Source organism: Littorina saxatilis, linkage group LG5 (assembly GCF_037325665.1).
Source record: "Littorina saxatilis isolate snail1 linkage group LG5, US_GU_Lsax_2.0, whole genome shotgun sequence".
Lineage (NCBI taxonomy): Eukaryota > Metazoa > Mollusca > Gastropoda > Littorinimorpha > Littorinidae > Littorina > Littorina saxatilis.
The window spans coordinates 61602111-61623099 of NC_090249.1; the positions used below are offsets into that span (position 1 = coordinate 61602111).

Sequence of the window (20989 nt, forward strand, 5' to 3'; positions counted from 1 at the left end):
TTCGTTTATGTTTTGTTTTTAATTTCCAAATAACACAAACATTCGAGTTTTATGTATTAGAGACAACTGGGTATTTTGTAATAAAAAGAACGCATGCCTAAAAAGAAATGTAAAATGGGGATTTTGAAAGGCAATCTATATTACCCACAATGCTCTTCGAGGGACGCCATAATGGCTTCAACAGTAAACTAGGCCACGACTTGTGTTTTTGTTGTGACTGAGCTTGGTACGTTCATTGAAACGGGGAGTTCATACTCTAATTTAAAAACTGAAGGGGAAAGCTAATTCGTATTTTAGGCTATTTATTAGAGCATTCGTACTGAGTGAACTGTGAACATTATGCCAGCATTGCCAAAACAGAAACAGTTTGGACCGTCCCATTTTTGTGCAAAAGGGTGTCGATGGACAGTCACTTGTCAATTGATGTCCATACACCCATTCTGACACTGGTGGTTGTAACTGTTAGTTAGCTTGATTGTTTTCTTGGTCTTAAGGTTCTCTGGCAAATCTAAAGGGATATCTTATACAGTGAAATAGTTATTTTGAAGTCCCTCTATAGTCTATTCTACATTTCTAGTCCAAGAAAAATCGGACAGCGACACTGACAGATTGACTAAGTCAGTAAGTAAGTGACTTGGACATACTGATAGAGACTACACTCTCTCTCTCGTGTTAGTTTAAAGAAAAGAAAAGCGGCCCATTTGTGGCCAGTTTTACAAGCCAGAAACACAGTCGGTCGACTGCAGTTGAACGAGGGAAATAGAGTAATCGTGAACAACAAAATTTGGTTTCAACTTTCATGAAGGGGATGCCAGTCAGCTGTAAACCAACAGAAAATGTGACTAGCTGTACACAATGCTCACACTATGTTTGGATTCTGAGCCAGGCGTGGTGATTCACTGATTGTTCTTCGAAGTGTATCCATGGGGCGCAGTAATCCAGAAGTCAGGGTTGGACATGAATGTCTTGAAAAAGTCACATAATGGCGAAAGAGGGCTAGGCGTCACACGAAGGAATTACAAGAAGTCTTGGTCATGATTAATATTATTCGGCGGGCCGAGACTAGTTTCTTCAGCATAATCAACCATTTTCACGTGTGAATCACTGAATAAGGATTTCGAAGTGCTAATATTGCCAAGGTTAACCCTCTACTTGGCCATAGGGATTATTGTACAGTCGGTTGACTGCGTTTGTCCGTGGGTGACAGTGTTTCACTCATGAAAGGAGCTTTACGGTGGCCCGGCGAGCAACCCTAGTCGGTCGACTGTTGGTGTGATCATCACTGCTGTCCTGTCAAACTGGCCCCTGGTGCTCCATCTGTCCATGCTCACGGTCGCTTCTACTTTTGGCCACATCCCAGTCTTGAAAGTAGTACCCTAAACGGCCCCAGAAGGTTTGAAATTGAAACCTGAAAAACTAACCTGTGCCGAGGACCGTGCAGTTAAATCATCAATGTCTGGTTCGGTGACCTCACTGAGTTACTGTATCACTATAGACCCTATCGGTATTCCAAGCTCTCGCAAACTTCAAAGCATAGCAAGGCATGTGGTACACCTAGTGACCGATCTCTCGTGAGCTGCAAAAGCTGAGGTTCGAAGTTCTCGTGACGTTCAAATCATAACAAAGAGTGTGTCTCGCGGATATCTCGTGAGAGCTGCTCAGATACCGAAAAGGTCTATTCAGTATTGAATCAGTGTATGTAAATGTTGCAGGTTGTCTCTCCCTGAGAGATGGACCCGGATTATGAGAAGAGATTGCTACGTCAGCACAATGGCCCCATGACCATGTCACCCTATGGATCGGTGAGTGCTGCACAATTCTGTCTCAGCAACTTGACACGTCCCCAGATATCTTTCCTGTCCCAGAGATTTTACCTTCCAGATTATAGCACAGTTTAGTTTGTATGTTGATCTCATAATTATATGTTAGTTGTGTATGACTGATATGTGATAACTCAGAACAAGTCAAGAAGTGGGAACTTCTAGAAATAAAGAATTAAGTTCTAGCATATAACCACTTCATGTGAGGACGTTCAGCTTAAGTTAGCATCTAGCATAGAATTAAGTGCCCTGCCATCAGGGTATCTAATTGTATTTATGTCAAATTTAATACTTAAATACATCAGTGATTGCGCTAGTATTTTTTTAAACTGGTACGCAAACTTTAGGGAAAAACGGTAGGCTGGTCATTGGAACCAGTTAGAGTCCAACTCAGAGTACTGGTAGTTCTAAAAAATCAACCGGTAGGTCAGACTGGCAGCCAATTTTTTTTCCGGTATTTTTTCATTTCAACCGGTACAATACCAGTAATTATGCCAATACTGTACGTATACATTTTAATTTTACGGAACCGTTTTTCCTCAGAATTTAATCTTTTTTGTTCAGGATATATTTTATTTTAACTGGCTTTGGAATTTACCGCTCTATTTTCATAGTTTAATTGAACTAATTGGTTTATTGAAACTTGACAAAGATGTGGACTTACTGTTGTTTCAATTTCAGCCCAATTTGAGTCCGGTCATCTCTCCCAACAAAAAGATCTACGGTGACCGATTCATACCTACACGCACAAGTGCTTGCTGGCATATCAACTTTGACTTGCTTCAGGTAAGCCTAAGGTTGTAATTGTCAAATGACCAAATGTGTGGTGTTGCTTCAGGTCAATCAATCAATCAATCAATGAGGCTTATATGGCGCATATTCCGTGGGTACAGTTCTAGGCGCTCTGCAGTGATGCCGTGTGAGATGAAATTTTATACGGCCAGTAATTGCAGCCATTTCGGCGCATATTTACCTTTCACGGCCTATTATTCCAAGTCACACGGGTATAGGTAGACAATTATTAACTGTGCCTAAGCAATTTTGCCAGGAAAGACCCTTTTGTCAATCGTGGGATCTTTAACGTGCACACCCAATGTAGTGTACACGGGGGGGGGGGGGGGGGGGGGGGGGGGGGGGGGGAGAGTTCGGACACCGAAGAGAGTCTGCACACAAAGTTGACTCTGAAATAAATTTCCACCGAACCTGGGATCGAACTCACGCTGACAGCGGCCAACTGAATACAAATCCAGCGCGCTACCAACTGAGCTATATCCCTGCCTAAGCCTGTGTTGCGTCAAGGCTGTGTCATCAGGTTATGCCCAATTTGCAAACGGGTTGTTCCTTCCAGTTCAAGTTTTAGGCTGGTGTTGCTACACAATAATAATATCTGAAGGATATGTATGTTAAAATTGTGACAGGGATGGGGTAAGGAAAAGAGTCAAATTCTGTTGAGTGGGTTGATGAAGCGATGTTTGTTTGTAAGTGGAATATAATGGCAAGTAAAGGCAACTGTGGGGAACATGCAGAGGGTTGAACCAGTGTGTGTGTGTGTGGTTACACCCAGTGTGCAGAGGTTTCAACCAGTGTGTGTGTGGTTACACCCAGTGTGCAGAGGTTTCAACCAGTGTGTGTGTGTGGTTACACCCAGTGTGCAGAGGTTTCAACCAGTGTGTGTGTGTGTGGTTACACCCAGTGTGCAGAGGTTTGAACCAGTGTGTGTGTGTGTGTGGTTACACCCAGTGTGCAGAGGTTTCAACCAGTGTGTGTGTGTGTGTGGTTACACCCAGTGTGCAGAGGTTTCAACCAGTGTGTGGGTGTGGTTACACCCAGTGTGCAGAGGTTTCAACCAGTGTGTGTGTGTGGTTACACCCAGTGTGCAGAGGTTTCAACCAGTGTGTGTGTGTGGTTACACCCAGTGTGCAGAGGTTTCAACCAGTGTGTGTGTGTGGTTACACCCAGTGTGCAGAGGTTTCAACCAGTGTGTGTGTGTGGTTACACCCAGTGTGCAGAGGTTTCAACCAGTGTGTGTGTGTGTGGTTACACCCAGTGTGCAGAGGTTTCAACCAGTGTGTGTGTGTGTGTGGTTACACCCAGTGTGCAGAGGTTTCAACCAGTGTGTGTGTGTGTGTGTGGTTACACCCAGTGTGCAGAGGTTTCAACCAGTGTGTGTGTGTGGTTACACCCAGTGTGCAGAGGTTTCAACCAGTGTGTGTGTGTGGTTACACCCAGTGTGCAGAGGTTTGAACCAGTGTGTGTGTGTGGTTACACCCAGTGTGCAGAGGGTTGAACCAGTGTGTGTGTGTGTGGTTACACCCAGTGTGCAGAGGTTTCAACCAGTGTGTGTGTGGTTACACCCAGTGTGCAGAGGTTTGAACCAGTGTGTGTGTGTGGTTACACCCAGTGTGCAGAGGTTTCAACCAGTGTGTGTGTGTGTGGTTACACCCAGTGTGCAGAGGTTTCAACCAGTGTGTGTGTGTGTGTGGTTACACCCAGTGTGCAGAGGTTTCAACCAGTGTGTGTGTGTGTGTGGTTACACCCAGTGTGCAGAGGTTTGAACCAGTGTGTGTGTGTGGTTACACCCAGTGTGCAGAGGTTTCAACCAGTGTGTGTGTGTGGTTACACCCAGTGTGCAGAGGTTTGAACCAGTGTGTGTGTGTGGTTACACCCAGTGTGCAGAGGTTTCAACCAGTGTGTGTGTGTGGTTACACCCAGTGTGCAGAGGTTTCAACCAGTGTGTGTGTGTGGTTACACCCAGTGTGCAGAGGTTTCAACCAGTGTGTGTGTGTGTGTGTGGTTACACCCAGTGTGCAGAGGTTTCAACCAGTGTGTGTGTGTGTGTGGTTACACCCAGTGTGCAGAGGTTTGAACCAGTGTGTGTGTGTGTGTGGTTACACCCAGTGTGCAGAGGTTTGAACCAGTGTGTGTGTGTGTGTGGTTACACCCAGTGTGCAGAGGTTTCAACCAGTGTGTGTGTGTGGTTACACCCAGTGTGCAGAGGTTTCAACCAGTGTGTGTGTGTGGTTACACCCAGTGTGCAGAGGTTTCAACCAGTGTGTGTGTGTGTGTGGTTACACCCAGTGTGCAGAGGTTTCAACCAGTGTGTGTGTGTGTGTGGTTACACCCAGTGTGCAGAGGTTTGAACCAGTGTGTGTGTGTGTGTGGTTACACCCAGTGTGCAGAGGTTTCAACCAGTGTGTGTGTGGTTACACCCAGTGTGCAGAGGTTTCAACCAGTGTGTGTGTGGTTACACCCAGTGTGCAGAGGTTTGAACCAGTGTGTGTGTGGTTACACCCAGTGTGCAGAGGTTTCAACCAGTGTGTGTGTGTGTGGTTACACCCAGTGTGCAGAGGTTTCAACCAGTGTGTGGGTGTGGTTACACCCAGTGTACAGAGGTTTCAACCAGTGTGTGTGTGTGTGTGGTTACACCCAGTGTGCAGAGGTTTCAACCAGTGTGTGTGTGGTTACACCCAGTGTGCAGAGGTTTGAACCAGTGTGTGTGTGTGTGTGGTTACACCCAGTGTGCAGAGGTTTCAACCAGTGTGTGTGTGTGTGGTTACACCCAGTGTGCAGAGGTTTCAACCAGTGTGTGTGTGTGTGGTTACACCCAGTGTGCAGAGGTTTCAACCAGTGTGTGTGTGGTTACACCCAGTGTGCAGAGGTTTGAACCAGTGTGTGTGTGGTTACACCCAGTGTGCAGAGGTTTGAACCAGTGTGTGTGTGGTTACACCCAGTGTGCAGAGGTTTCAACCAGTGTGTGTGTGTTGTGCAGGACAACACAGCCCAGACCCCCACCACCACCAGGAAGGCCAAGGATGCAAACAGCGACAGTGCCAAAGACGGGCTTGCCTACTCTTGTTTGTTGAAAAATGAATTGCTGTCCGCCGGAATCGAAGATCTAAAGGTGAGAATATTTCTAACAACGCTAACTCGGTGTGTGTTGCTGTCAACAGTCGTTATGAATATGATGATTCCGTTGCCAAGTGACCAAAAAATATAAAGAAGAAGTATTAATATGATGAGATATGAGCTCAATTTCTACCATGACTGCTTCCTTATTTGTACATCTGATTTATGTATTATCTCATAGTTAAAGTGGTGGTCTTGACATAGGATTTTCAGCCAGACTTCTCTTCGTGTTTCTTGGTCAGCATTGTTGTAAGTGTGACCTTGTTCTTACTGTGTGACATCTTTTTGCAGGAGGTGCAAGTTGAGGAGCGGAAAGTGCTGTACCCGAAAGAAACTCGAAACTTATTTAGGGTGAGTAGAGAGTTGCTTGGACTTGCATTATTTACATCATTTAAAGTTGTTTTGCTTCGCAAACCGTGGCTGGTAAACAGCTGTTTTTATACTGCTCTTTACTTTACTTGTATTGTTGTACAGACTGAATCTGTGCAGTATTTTGCAAAGTGGAGTGTTTGCTAGTATTGTTGTACAGACTGAATGTGTGCAGTATTTTGCAAAGTGGAGTGTTTACTTGTATTGTTGTACAGACTGAATGTGTGCAGTATTTTGCAAAGTGGAGTGTTTACTTGTATTGTTGTACAGATACTGAATGTGCGCAGTATTTTGCAAAGTGGAGTGTTTACTTGTATTGTTGTACAGACTGAATCTGTGCAGTATTTTGCAAAGTGGAGTGTTTACTAGTATTGTTGTACAGACTGAATGTGTGCAGTATTTTGCAAAGTGGAGTGTTTACTTGTATTGTTGTACAGACTGAATCTGTGCAGTATTTTGCAAAGTGGAGTGTTTGCTAGTATTGTTGTACAGACTGAATGTGTGCAGTATTTTGCAAAGTGGAGTGTACGTTTAATAGTCATGCAGGTAAGAACATTGAATAAGTTCTCCATTGCAGCTCCTATGTAAGGAAAGGAAATCCTTTTTTCTTGACTGCACTATCAAACAAGTTTTAAACATGGGAAAAATCAGCCAGCTTTCCCATTCGGTCCGCACTCCTGTTTCTCTCTTTCCCCACGGCCAATTGTGTGGATTTATGTGTTATGGTGAGAGAATGTGTGTAACCAAGTGTGTTTTGTGTGCAGTACCACACACCGCGACGCTGTGCTGATGGCTGTGATTATTCCCCCTACTCCTTGTCCCCCGTCGGCAGCAAGAGTCAGAAGTTGCTGCGTTCTCCTCGCAAGGTAAGCGCTGTTTGAACATTTCTTCTTGTTGCTTGTCACTATGTTGTCCTATTCATTTATTATATTAAACGTGTCTTGTCAGTGCTGACAGTGAGTGGCGGGTCAAAAGCAAACGGTTGATTGAGGGAAGACCTGTGCTGCACCTGGTATGTTAACTACTTATCCATGACTGAATGCACGGGTGGCCAGTATGGTATGGTCGTTACACCGTTAGTTGTTGTATGGTCGTTACACCGTTAGTGGTTGTATGGTCGTTACACCGTTAGTTGTTGTATTGTCGTTACACCGTTAGTTGTTGTATGGTCGTTACACCGTTAGTTGTTGTATGGTCGTTACACCGTTAGTTGTTGTATGGTCGTTACACCGTTAGTTGTTGTATGGTCGTTACACCGTTAGTTGTTGTATTGTCGTTACACCGTTAGTTGTTGTATGGTCGTTACACCGTTAGTTGTTGTATGGTCGTTACACCGTTAGTTGTTGTATGGTCGTTACACCGTTAGTTGTTGTATGGTCGTTACACCGTTAGTTGTTGTATGGTCGTTACACCGTTAGTTGTTGTATGGTCGTTACACCGTTAGTTGTTGTATGGTCGTTACACCGTTAGTTGTTGTATGGTCGTTACACCGTTAGTTGTTGTATGGTCGTTACACCGTTAGTTGTTGTATGGTCGTTACACCGTTAGTTGTATGGTCGTTACACCGTTAGTTGTTGTATGGTCGTTACACCGTTAGTTGTTGTATGGTCATTACACCGTTAGTTGTTGTATGGTCGTTACACCGTTAGTTGTTGTATGGTCGTTACACCGTTAGTTGTTGTATGGTCGTTACACCGTTAGTTGTGGTATGGTCGTTACACCGTTAGTTGTCGTATGTTCGTTACACCGTTAGTTGTTGTATGGTCGTTACACCGTTAGTTGTTGTATGGTCGTTACACCGTTAGTTGTTGTTTGGTCGTTACACCGTTAGTTGTTGTATGGTCGTTACACCGTTAGTTGTTGTATGGTCGTTACACCGTTAGTTGTTGTATGGTCGTTACACCGTTAGTTGTTGTATGGTCGTTACACCGTTAGTTGTGGTATGGTCGTTACACCGTTAGTTGTGGTATGGTCGTTACACCGTTAGTTGTTGTATGGTCGTTACACCGTTAGTTGTGGTATGGTCGTTACACCGTTAGTTGTTGTATGGTCGTTACACCGTTAGTTGTTGTATGGTCGTTACACCGTTAGTTGTTGTATGGTCGTTACACCGTTAGTTGTTGTATGGTCGTTACACCGTTAGTTGTTGTATGGTCGTTACACCGTTAGTTGTGGTATGGTCGTTACACCGTTAGTTGTTGTATGGTCGTTACACCGTTAGTTGTTGTATGGTCGTTACACCGTTAGTTGTCGTATGGTCGTTACACCGTTAGTTGTCGTATGTTCGTTACACCGTTAGTTGTTGTATGGTCGTTACACCGTTAGTTGTTGTATGGTCGTTACACCGTTAGTTGTATGGTCGTTACACCGTTAGTTGTATGGTCGTTACACCGTTAGTTGTTGTATGGTCGTTACACCGTTAGTTGTTGTATGGTCGTTACACCGTTAGTTGTTGTATGGTCGTTACACCGTTAGTTGTTGTATGGTCGTTACACCGTTAGTTGTTGTATGGTCGTTACACCGTTAGTTGTTGTATGGTCGTTACACCGTTAGTTGTTGTTTGGTCGTTACACCGTTAGTTGTTGTATGGTCGTTACACCGTTAGTTGTGGTATGGTCGTTACACCGTTAGTTGTGGTATGGTCGTTACACCGTTAGTTGTTGTATGGTCGTTACACCGTTAGTTGTTGTATGGTCGTTACACCGTTAGTTGTGGTATGGTCGTTACACCGTTAGTTGTTGTATGGTCGTTACACCGTTAGTTGTTGTATGGTCGTTACACCGTTAGTTGTTGTATGGTCGTTACACCGTTAGTTGTTGTATGGTCGTTACACCGTTAGTTGTATGGTCGTTACACCGTTAGTTGTGGTATGGTCGTTACACCGTTAGTTGTTGTATGGTCGTTACACCGTTAGTTGTTGTATGGTCGTTACACCGTTAGTTGTGGTATGGTCGTTACACCGTTAGTTGTATGGTCGTTACACCGTTAGTTGTTGTATGGTCGTTACACCGTTAGTTGTTGTATGGTCATTACACCGTTAGTTGTTGGCATTGCACCGTGCATCACAGTGCTTCCTGAAAATGTTAGTATTGGTAAATGTAGTGTGAAACAGGAGGTAAATATACACATGTTGTGGACAGAAAATGTGGGACCAGAAGTCTCAAAGGGGGGCAGCCTTGAAGGAAAGAATGTTGCAAAGCGGGGTGTGGTTGTGACTTGTCCCCTCAGCTGACCATGTCACCCGTGTCTTACACAATTCCAAGGGTGGGATTTCTTCCGTCCCTGGCGGATTTCCGTCCCTAGAAGAATTTTTGATTTTTTTATACTTTTTTTGTTAATCCCTGGCAGCTGTTGTTTACACTCTTCTGTGAACAGAAGGTCAACTACCTTTCACCAATACCAAATTGTAGGGAGCAGCAATGTCATGTCATCCTGTGGCATCTTAGTTGCTACAGTAGAACCCCCTGTTTACGACTTTGGAAAAAACTTGAAAATGATGTTGTAAAAAGGGGGGGGGGGGGGTCTTAAAAGGGGGGTTTGAGTTTTTGGCCGGTCGGTCATGAATTTGGTTGCAGTGTATGTACTGTTATATACTGTCATGTTTACACACAAACACACAGTTGCAGTTTACTGTCATATCAAAACACACACACCCAAACACATTACAGCAGAACAACTTGAACTCAAAATTTCAAAAAAAATTTACTCATGGCGTAATACTCGCTCCCCGCTGAGTGAAGCACATTTGACATTGTGGCGCAACCAATAAAAATCCGAATGTCCTAACTCGATAGAAAGCATAACGACTTTTCTCCCAAATCATCTTTCCGCTCATATGAATGATTTGTCGCCTTGCGTCGCTAAACTTGACCACGATTGTTGAGGTCTTCGGACAAGCACCTCTCTTTGCGTACTTTCGCTTCGCTATCCTTCTCGCCATCTTGATAACACCGAGTCATTATCCTTGACGATACACAGGATTTGCGTATTCCCGACTCCCAAGGAAGTCGCCGCGGATTGCCACTTCGCTCGTTTAGCGATTACTTTATTAGCTCTCTACTCAAGAGTCGGCGCTTTTCTTTTTCTTTCGCGAATCTTTTTTGTCAACAAGTCGTCGTGACAAGATAGCGTGCAGAGAAAAACCGGATGTATCAGGATCTCGCGCGCGCGAGATTTCGTTTTTATTGACTCACATGCGAAGCAAAAGTGAGTCTATGTACTCACCCGAGTCGTCCGTCCGTCCGTCCGGCCGGCGTTCGTAAGTCGCGTTTTGGGTCATTATCCTTGACGATACACAGGATTGCGTCTTCCCGACTTCTAAGGAGGTCACCGCGGATTGCCACTTCGCTCGATTACCAATTACTTGATTAGCTATCTATCGTGCGCGAGATTCCGTTTATTTTTCGTCTCGCGATAGTTCGAGGAGCGAGAGCAGCCGTGTATTGTTTTCGTCTGCTCGACTAAAAATGCGCGAAAGTCGTAATTCATCCCCCAAAGCTCGGTCGTAAGTCGCGTTTTGGGGTGAGTCGTTCACTGGGGGTTCATTATATAGTAGAATGCATCTGTGGTAGCAAAATCGGTCGTAAAAAGGGGGTGGTCGTAAACGGGGGGGTCGCTAAGGGGGAGTTCTACTGTATCTATTTGAAAACTCGGCTCACCCACAACTTTATATACCCCACTTGCAGGGATTCAGTGACCTTCAGTGGTGTGGTATAAAAATTTTGCATTCCTGATCTGTGAACCAGTGGTATACCTTCTGATACATTGAGTCCTTTAGAAATTTGCAAGTGAAACACACTTAATTTAAACATATTTCTCTTTCAATTTAAGCTATGATTCAACAATAATTTTAGAATATAACTCCTGAAATGATGAATTGAAAAGCAGCACCAGAAGACTGTATAGCATTAGCAAGGGATATAACTCTGGCGGTTTCTGTTTTTGTCTAAACCTTCTTCTTTTATAACCTGAGCAGTTAGCCCTTTTGAAGAAACTGACTTGAAACTTGATTCTCATTTGGTTCAAGCTATGGTTCAACAATCATGAAATGCTAACATTAATTTTCAGCTGGTCAGTTACAAAAACCTTCAAGTTTACAAGATGTATATATTATGCATCTCCAAAAAGCTTGTTTCTTCTACAATTTACAAGTCGGGAGAGGCCACCTAAACCTTCCCTAAAATGCTAAAATTCATTTTCGGCTGGGGGGCGCTGCCCCCATGGACCCCCCAGCAAGGGCGCTGCCCCTGCACCCCGCTGGAGCCTTTGGGCCCCTGGACCCCGGCCTTCCAAAATGTTCAGTCCTGGCAACATTTTGGGCTCCCACCCATGCAATTCGCTGCGCATTCTGTACAGTGGTGGCGTCCCCCTTTTTCTTAAACACGCACCCCCTGGATAGTCATAACCACACCTCAACTTGAAAGGGAAGAATGGTTTGGTTGTCCTTCCCCTAGTATTAACCATCTGTGCCGTGTGTTACAGGCTGTGCGCAAGATCTCCAAGATCCCGTTCAAAGTGCTGGATGCCCCTGAGCTGCAGGACGACTTCTACCTGAACCTGGTGGACTGGTCCTCACAGAATGTGCTGAGTGTGGGACTGGGCACCTCCGTCTACCTGTGGAGTGCCTGCACCAGTCAGGTCAGTGGACTCTCCGCCATGCATACCGCATTCAGCCCAGCACTGCGCTGGTGCTCCCACCTTTCTTTGGCTAGCAATTGGAAAAACGGCACTTTCTCTTGCTTGTTTTGTGGGAGTGAGCTGAACATTAGTCAACAACAAGCAAAATTTGATTGATTTTGGTCTGAGATTTTGAGTGTGTCCTTTGACTCTCTGTACAAAAGATGATTGTGATATGAAGTATGTTGCTATTTTCTGGACTTTCCTTTGGGTTTCGTAGCCTTTTTGACTCACATGCGAAGCAAAAGTGAGTCTATGTACTCACCCGAGTCGTCCGTCCGTCCGTCCGTCCGTCCGAAAAACTTTAACGTTGGATATTTCTTGGACACTATTCAGTCTATCAGTACCAAATTTGGCAAGATGGTGTATGATGACAAGGCCCCAAAAAACATACATAGCATCTTGACCTTGCTTCAAGGTCAAGGTCGCAGGGGCCATAAATGTTGCCTAAAAAACAGCTATTTTTCACATTTTTCCCATTTTCTCTGAAGTTTTTGAGATTCAATACCTCACCTATATATGATATATAGGGCAAAGTAAGCCCCATCTTTTGATACCAGTTTGGTTTACCTTGCTTCAAGGTCAAGGTCACAGGAGCTCTTCAAAGCTGGATTGTATACATATTTTGAAGTGACCTTGACCCTGAACTATGGAAGATAACTGTTTCAAACTTAAAAATTATGTGGGGCACATGTTATGCTTTCATCATGAGACACATTTGGTCACATATGATCAAGGTCAAGGTCACTTTGACCCTTATGAAATGTGACCAAAATAAGGTAGTGAACCACTAAAAGTAACCATATCTCATGGTAGAAAGAGCCAATAAGCACCATTGTACTTCCTATGTCTTGAATTAACAGCTTTGTGTTGGATGACCTTGACCTTGTTGGTAGGAAAAATGTGTAAAGCAGTTCTTAGTGTATGATGTCATTGCTGTAAAGGTCAAGGTCAAGCATGTGAGTCGTATGGGCTTTGCCCTTCTTGTTCTAATTGAGTATTACTAATATGTTGTCATTTAGCTTTAAAATGCTATTTAGTTGTGTCAACTTGTTTGGTAAATCGAGGTTTCCTGCGTTTGATTTAGAATGACCTTGAAGGGTGTGTGTGTTGAACAGGTAACACGGCTATGCGACCTCTCCACGGATGGTGACACAGTGACGTCAGTTTCATGGTCAGAGAGGGTAAGCTGCTACTTCTCAACTTGAAGCGAGAGAGAGAGAGAGTTGCTATGTGAGGACGTGTGTATTCTGGGAAAGCGAACAGAATTTGAAAAAACTTCACAGTAACCAATTGCAAGCATGTACATAATTATGGAAGTGAAGACAAAAGTGTATTGATCAGCTAATGAGTTTCACATTCCCTCATACATGTTCATCAAAGTTATTAAATTTTAAGATCAGAGACAGGCATACATTTGTAAAGGAAAAACCGATGATAGCGTATGACTTGTGTTTGAACTTTTTTGTTGTTGTTAGAAAGAAAGGTTCTGCTTTGTTAATTCTGAACATATGCAACAATGATAGGGGGAGACCTTAAACTTCACTCACATACGGAGATGACTGCAAGTTGTTTGAAAGATTGAAGTGGGAGTATGTATATGTGTTGGTAAAGTGCTACTTGATAATGATATTAACTGTGAAGCGTGTGTGTTTGGCGATCACAGCAGGGCAGCCAGGTGGCGGTGGGCACTCACAAAGGCTATGTCCAGATCTGGGACGTGGCGGTCAACAAGAAACTGACCACCTTGGAGGGCCACGGCGCCAGAGTCGGTCAGTACACAGTCCTTGTTTGGACGCTGTGTTTATGGTGTGTCAGTGTGTGTACCAGCGTGTGCACGGAGAGCGTGGTGAACATGGTGTTGCATAGAGTAGACACAAGACAAAAAGTTGAGCTGTATGGCCAGGTGTTGGTAGAGGTATTGGAAAGGACCGTCAGATGTTTGGAACAAACCAGCTTGATACGGAACTTGTTATGTAAGATGAGTGTGGTGTTCTGGGTTGTCAACTGGTCAAACTACTGGCAGCAAGGCCAATCAAAGCTTGTTCAGCAATCTTTCTACCTTGGTCCTATCTGTCTTGTGTTCTTGGATCCTTGTCTTTTAGGCTGTTTGAAAGTTGGAGTGTTTCACAATTGTTAGAATTGTCTTTTAATTAGGATTAGTAATTAACACTAGGTGTGCTTGACCTTGCAGGTGCCCTGGCCTGGAATGGGGACGTCCTGTCCTCGGGGAGCAGAGATCGCTTGATCCTCCAGCGCGACGTCAGAACACCCTCCATAGTGCCCGAACGAAAACTAGCCGGACACAAACAAGAGGTCAGTTGTTGGACACCATCTGTGCGCCGTGAAGAGATAGATTGGTGGTTTTGCCAAGGCCAGTCCAGTGATGACCTTAGAACTGGCTCTGTGTAATGCCTCTCAGGTTTTTGCTGTTTTATGAAAAACAGCAGCAGTTGTTTTGGGGACAGAATGTGATAAGGGTTTCCATTTCAAGTTCTATGTAACGTCCATACTACTGCTCTGAACATGAAATCATGTTTCTGTTTAACCTCCTTATGGTAGAGCTTGTGAAGATATGAATACAGTTAAAGGCCCACTCCGCCTCAGGAAAACACCAGTGCCTTTTGCAAGATTAGTTCTTAAGAAAATACCACTGTGCACAGAGACCACCCAGGCTGTTCATTTGTGTTATGTGACCAAGTGGAGGGGTGGTCGTATCACATGTGACCAAGTGGAGGGGTGGTCGTATCACATGTGACCAGGTGGGGGGTGGTCGTATCACATGTGACCAAGTGGGGGGTGGTCGTGTCACATGTGACCAAGTGGAGGGCTGGTCGTATCACATGTGACCAGGTGGAGGGGTGGTCGTATCACATGTGACCAAGTGGAGGGGTGGTCGTATCACATGTGACCAAGTGGAGGGGTGGTCGTATCACATGTGACCAAGTGGAGGGGTGGTCGTATCACATGTGACCAAGTGGAGGGGTGGTCGTATCACATGTGACCAAGTGGAGGGGTGGTCGTTTCACATGTGACCAAGTGGAGGGGTGGTCGTATCACATGTAAGCCTGACCAGGGTGAGATGGTGAGGAACACTGTTTTCACAAGGCGGAGTGGGGCTTCAAACTGTTGTGGTGAGGTCAGTGTGCATTGATGTGTTTGGTTGTCATGACGTGTGTATGGTTGTGATGACAGGTGTGTGGTTTGAAGTGGTCGCCGGACCACCAGCACCTAGCGTCAGGGGGCAACGACAACAAGCTGTTTGTGTGGAACCTGACCAACACCGGCCCCGTGCAGACCTACACTGACCACCAGGCCGCGGTCAAGGCCATCGCCTGGTCACCTCACCAACACGGCCTGCTGGCCTCAGGGGGCGGCACTGCTGACCGCTGCGTTCGCTTCTGGAACACGCTGACCGGTCAACCCCTGCAGTGTGTGGACACCGGCTCTCAGGTCTGCAACCTGGCCTGGTCAAAACACTCCAACGAACTGGTGAGTTGTCTTCTCTTCTCAATTGTCTTCAGTAAATTAAGGTCCCCACGTTCACTGCATAGAGCAGTTCATTGGTTATGTGTGTGTGTCCAAACACTCCAAGGAACTGGTGAGTGGGCGATCTCTTCTGGAATGTGTTCAGTAACACAAGCTCCACTATAGTAAGTCATCTCGTTCATTGCACAAAGCACTTCATTGGTTACGTGTGTGTGTCCAAACACTCCAAGGAACTGGTGAGTTGTCTGCGTCATGCACCGTGCTGTGAAGGACCACAGACTTGCACCGTGCTGTGAAGGACCACAGACTTGCACAGTCTAAGAGTGGTGTCATCGTGGAGGAGGGATAAAGGCATACACTGAGATCGGTCATCACACACTCTGTACACCGGCACAGACTGTGAGATTGGTCGGCACAGTGTTTGGCACCAGTATTTGTGTACTGATCATTTGACTGGCACATTGCTTTACACTTGAGGATGTCTGTGTGAAAAAAAGGTTGAGATTTTATGGTACAGTATTACTTAGTGCCTTGCTGCACTTTGGTTCATTAAGTGTTGGTTTATACCCAGGTGACATTTGATGTGTGTCTGGGTGTAGTGGCTGAGGTGAAGTGGGTGACTTAGAGATGATTGAACCACAGTAAGATGGTGCTGTTTGTTGTATGGCTTGTTCTGTCCCTGTTTCATCATTGATGCTTTCATTCAGGATGCAGTGAATTTTCAATCCAATCTGTGTTTGAAATGAGTGACTTTGACTGAAAGACTGAAGTGATTTGTGGTGTGACACTGAAGTGATTTGTGGTGTGACACTGAAGTGATTTGTGGTGTGACACTGAAGTGATTTGTGGTGTGACACTGAAGTGATTTGTGTTGTGACTGTCAACTTGGCTTCCTTGCAGGTCAGCACCCATGGCTATTCCCAGAACCAAATCTTGCTGTGGAAATATCCCTCATTGGTACAGATAGCTAAGCTGACCGGTCACTCCTATCGGGTGCTATACTTGGTAAGTCAAACTTCTCTTATCATAGACAAAAAACATAACTGACCAACTGAGAGACGGGTTGCAGTACTTGATAAGCACATTTAGGAGAGAGTGGTTACAAAATACAAAGTGAAAGTCTTCAATCAAAAGTGAATGCTTTGTCTTGTTGGAATGACAACGGTTCCATGACATTATCCATAGTTAAAAATGAATGATTTGTCTTGTTGGTATGATGACGAAGGATTTGTCTTGTTGCTATGACGACGGTTCCATGACGTGTGTTGCAGGCCATGTCTCCAGACGGAGAAGCCATTGTCACAGGGGCAGGGGACGAGACGCTGCGATTCTGGAATGTCTTCAGTAAAACTAGGTCCACAAAAGTAAGTCTCCACTCTGGCTGCTCTTCTACTTTTCTTTAGGAACAGTTGACTTGTTACGTGTGTGTGTGTGTGAAAAGAGACGCAAGGATTGCCCCGTTGATGTTGACACAGCTCTGTAGAGACCCGTCTTGCAAGAGACGCAAGGATTGCCCCGTTGATGTTGACACAGCTCTGTAGAGACCCGTCTTGCAAGAGACTGCTGTTGTGTATGCTGGTGCATTTCTGATGGTTGGATAGACTCCATTGTTGGCTTGCTGGGAGTGTTGAACGAGGGTTGTAGCGAATTCATTTTGTAGAGTAGAAAGGTGTAAGAGTTAATAATGAAGAAATTGCGATCTTAGTGATTGTCTTAACAGAAATGTCAAGAAGCAAAGTGTTTGAATGGACGCATGAAATAGATCTCTTGTGTTTTCTGTTTCCAGGTGTGTTCAATGTTGGTTTCTCTCTTTTGCAGGAGTCCAAATCTGTGTTGAATCTCTTCACGCGTATCCGGTAAAGGCAGCAGGCTGAGCGTGTGATGTGTGCACCACTGAGTGTGTGAGAGTGTGGCCGTGACTGCGTGTTAGCTTGTGATGTGTGAGACGTGTGTGTGTAGTTGGGACAGTATGTGTGTGTATTGGTTTGGTGATCGGTGCACACTATAAACTGTCAAGATTCCGCCGAACAAGAGTGCAATATGGGATGCTCATGGGATGCATCCCGACCCAATTGTGAGGAAGCAAGATGAGAGGCTGAACAGAAGCAAAGAAAATTTATTAAAAAAAAACAAACAAAAACTACGACATGGCTGTGTCAGGGTAAAAGCAGAGGTTTATCACTGGAGCGGTTGGTGAAGAATTTTGGCTTGATGAAAACCAAAGGGGTCACGTGAGAACTGGGGAGAGAACAACTGATGACGAAGCAACCTTGCTATGAGGGCTGGTGCTGCGGCAAAAGATGCCGAGTCTGCCTTTCAAGGCTTCATCAACAGTTAACATAGTGGCAGCATCTCTCACTCTCCTTTGTCCTGTTCAGGCGCTATGTTATCAGCCACCCATCTCGCCAAAGTGGACGTGACACCAAGGCTTCTGGCAGTTGTCCGTGTCATGTCACAACTGACAGGGTACCAGAGTTAAGGTCAATGTTGCTGTGTAGCGCTGATTGTGACTGTTTGAGACGTGGGCAGTCAGGTGAGAAGGACAAAGGCGTAGCATATTGTGCAGACATTGTGAGTGAGAGCTGGGATTGTATTATAACCGGGTAAGGCGTGGTCTGGGGTCATTTAGAGGTCGGTGTAGGTCTGTATTCTCTTGCCTTTTTTTTTTTATGTGATTGGAATGGATCATGCCCTGGTTTTAAGTAAACATGGTGTTGAGTTTACACCGCAGCATTTTGTTAAGCTTTGGAATGAGGCACAACTGTTTTTCTTATTTGTTTTTGTGCTTGTTTTCTCCAATGTGAAGCATGTTGTTATTCTGGCTTTGTAAGCTATGGGTTCTTAATTCAATCACAAGAGTTTTGAAGATTTGGTGTCACTTTTTGTAGTCCATGGTAAACGGTAGTCTAATGATGGGCCATTTATTTGTTACTATAGGCTGTTATTCCTTGAAGACTTCATCAGTTGTATGCACACTTTTAGGTAACACTTGTACTTTTGACTGATTTGTAATAAAGGAAATGGTTTGTACCATGCTGTTCTCCTTTTCTATCACAATGGCATCAGGGCCTACATTTTCTGTGTTTAAATTACAGGAAACAAGAGTAAGAATCCTTTTCATAAATCTTTCCAAGGTTATTTATCTTCATGATTTTCTATTTTTACTTGTTATTGTTATCCATTTTAACGCGACTTGGTTTTTACATGCAAGAATCATTTTGAGTTGTTTAAAAAGGAAATAATTATAGTGGAATAATAAGTTATTCAGCTATAAAGACATAAATGAAGAAAAAAAGAATTTTTAGAAAAGTTCCCCTTTATTCTATGCAAGGCCAAGGGAAATAAATCGCAGATCTCTTTAAAAAAAAACTAACTCGGTAGACTTGTAACAAATGTCTTTTCAACATGACTCATAAGTGTTCCTCAAGGTTTGGGCAGTTCTGACGTGATCACGATTTTTGATTGGTTCATTTGATAGGACAGTACTGAAATGTTGGAGCGGCTACGAACATTCTTTAGTTTTGTGAGTGTGCCAGTACATATAGTGGTAGAGTAGGTAAGACTTGAAACTTCTCTGCCTTCTGTTCAGTTATTCAAAAATATCAAGTTTATGTGTGGGATTTTTCCCTGTAGTTCGATCATTTGGTTAAAATCTAGGAGAAACATGCCAGTCCACAATGTTGATTGTGAGGGAGCTGGTCATTTTGATTTCTAATTGTTATCTCTGTGGCATTATTCCAGCTGTGTGTCTGATGTGCGATTAGCATCACTAGCTGTCAGCTGACCGTGCAATGAGGCAACGTTGTTGTTAAGGGAATGAAAACATTGTGACAAGTTCCTGGACACAGATATCTCACCTGATGATAGAGTGGTTGAAATGTTTGTCCACTGCCAGTAAATTGTAGTCACTAATGTAATGTGAAGTGAGCGTGACTGTGAGTGACCCACCGTCCTATTGTATGTATGTACCTACACTCTGAACAGAAGTGAACACGTTTTGAACACTGTGACAAGTACATAGTTCTACTAGTTTTGTTCCTTGTCTGCATTGATGCGTTCACATTCAGACATACAGACTTGAATCATCAGTGGGTTCTTCAACACGTCTGTACTTGTCAAGCTGTCAATACCAAAAGGGAAATACTCTCCCAACATAGTCACGTTGTACACAATATAATAATTAATTGTGACGTAGTACACAATGCAATAGAGAAATATAACACTAGTGAAAGAGGCACAGATAATGTGGATGCATTAATTTTGAACTTTTACTTACCGTATTTGACGGACTACAAGCCGCGACCTTTAAAAAAAAATCGCATTGCTGCTTATAAAAAGATGCAGCTAAAACGTTACCTAAACTTAAATAGCATTCACCTAATGGAAGTCGCCGCGGATTTTCATTTCGCTCGATTAGCGATTACCGGTACTTTATTAGCTCTCTACTCAAGACTCAGCGCTTTTCTCTTTCTTTCGCGAATCTTCGTTTGTCAACAAGTCGTCGTGACAAGATAGCGCACAGAGAAACACCGGATGTATCAGGATCTTGCGCGCGCAAGATTTCTCGTTTTTTTGTGTCTCGCGATAGTTGGAAGAGCGAGAGCCGCCATGTTGTGTTTTCGTCTGCTCGAAATGTGCGCAAAAGTCGTAAATCATCCCAAAAAAGCTTATTCCAGGCGGGACTACATGTGTGTGTTGGTTACAAATTGTGTGTGTGTGATATTTTTCTTCAAACTTTTTCGTTTCACTTGTTTATTCTCGGAGCCGATTTCGCCAAATACCGTACTTTCGTTTGCCTGGTTGTTTTGATTGATTGACACGATCTGATTATATTTTTTTCGACGGCGGCTAATATAGTGACGCGGCCTATACGTGGCTCGTCCCAATTTTTTTTTTTAAAGTCAGGGGGTGCGGCTTATAAAACGGTGCGTCTTGTAATCCGTCAAATACGGTACTGATGTCGGTTGGCATGTAGGGCAGCAAATTTTGAACACTAGTGAACAGTATTTGTGCTCTTGCCAGCAGAATTATATAGAATATCACAAAGTGTTGAAAACTTGTTACAAATATGTGTTCAAAACGTGTTCACTTGTGTTGAGATTGTAGATGACCAGTGACTGAGTGACCCTCGGCCCTATTGTATGTAGCCAAATGACCAATTGTGTGAACACCTGGTTGATACTGCCACTGCAATGGTTCAAAACAATAAACATGAAACAATCAACTGGATTAGTCTTGGCGTTTATCTGTCTGTAGATGTGGGTTTATCTGTCTGTAGATGTATCTGTATATAGAGAATAATACATGGCTTGCTGTGTCGTACCAGATTTACCCGAGTTTTTTTTAAAAATATTGAACTGCGAGCGAAAGCGAGCTGTTCACTATTTGAAAAAGCAACGAGTGTAAATCTGGTACGAAACAGCAAGTCATGTAGTATTCTGTTTATCCTACATACTGTACTTACGTGTATTTTAATGAAAATGTCCTGCAGTCGAGGCAGCTAAATTGAAGACGCTTGTTTTGGAACCTCAATCTCTTCTTAAGCCTCGTGCAATCTATTACGTCAAAGCAAAGAAACGTCACTCTTGAAGTGTGGCGTGACGTGTTAGTTCTAACAATTCATCGAGGGTAATTAGCCAGGGCAATTTTTTGTTTTCTATAATGACGTTTGTCTCGGTGACTTTGGCATCATAAGCAGTGAAAAAACGGGTCCCTGCCAGACTTGCTTG

At 44.1% G+C, this 20989-nt stretch overlaps 1 protein-coding gene across 1 annotated transcript; it reads left to right on the forward strand.

Moving 5' to 3' along the window:
• Positions 1 to 117: 117 nt before the first annotated feature.
• On the forward strand, positions 118 to 20484 carry LOC138967653 (fizzy-related protein homolog). The gene is made up of 14 exons (XM_070340289.1): positions 118 to 226; positions 1713 to 1802; positions 2502 to 2606; positions 5590 to 5721; positions 6018 to 6077; positions 6860 to 6961; positions 11577 to 11732; positions 12890 to 12955; positions 13438 to 13543; positions 13966 to 14087; positions 14967 to 15263; positions 16161 to 16265; positions 16532 to 16624; positions 17079 to 20484. Exons 2-14 carry the CDS (start codon positions 1731 to 1733, stop codon positions 17118 to 17120), a joined length of 1458 nt encoding a protein of 485 aa, XP_070196390.1. The 5' UTR covers positions 118 to 226; positions 1713 to 1730; the 3' UTR covers positions 17121 to 20484.
• The last annotated feature ends 505 nt before the right edge of the window (positions 20485 to 20989 follow it).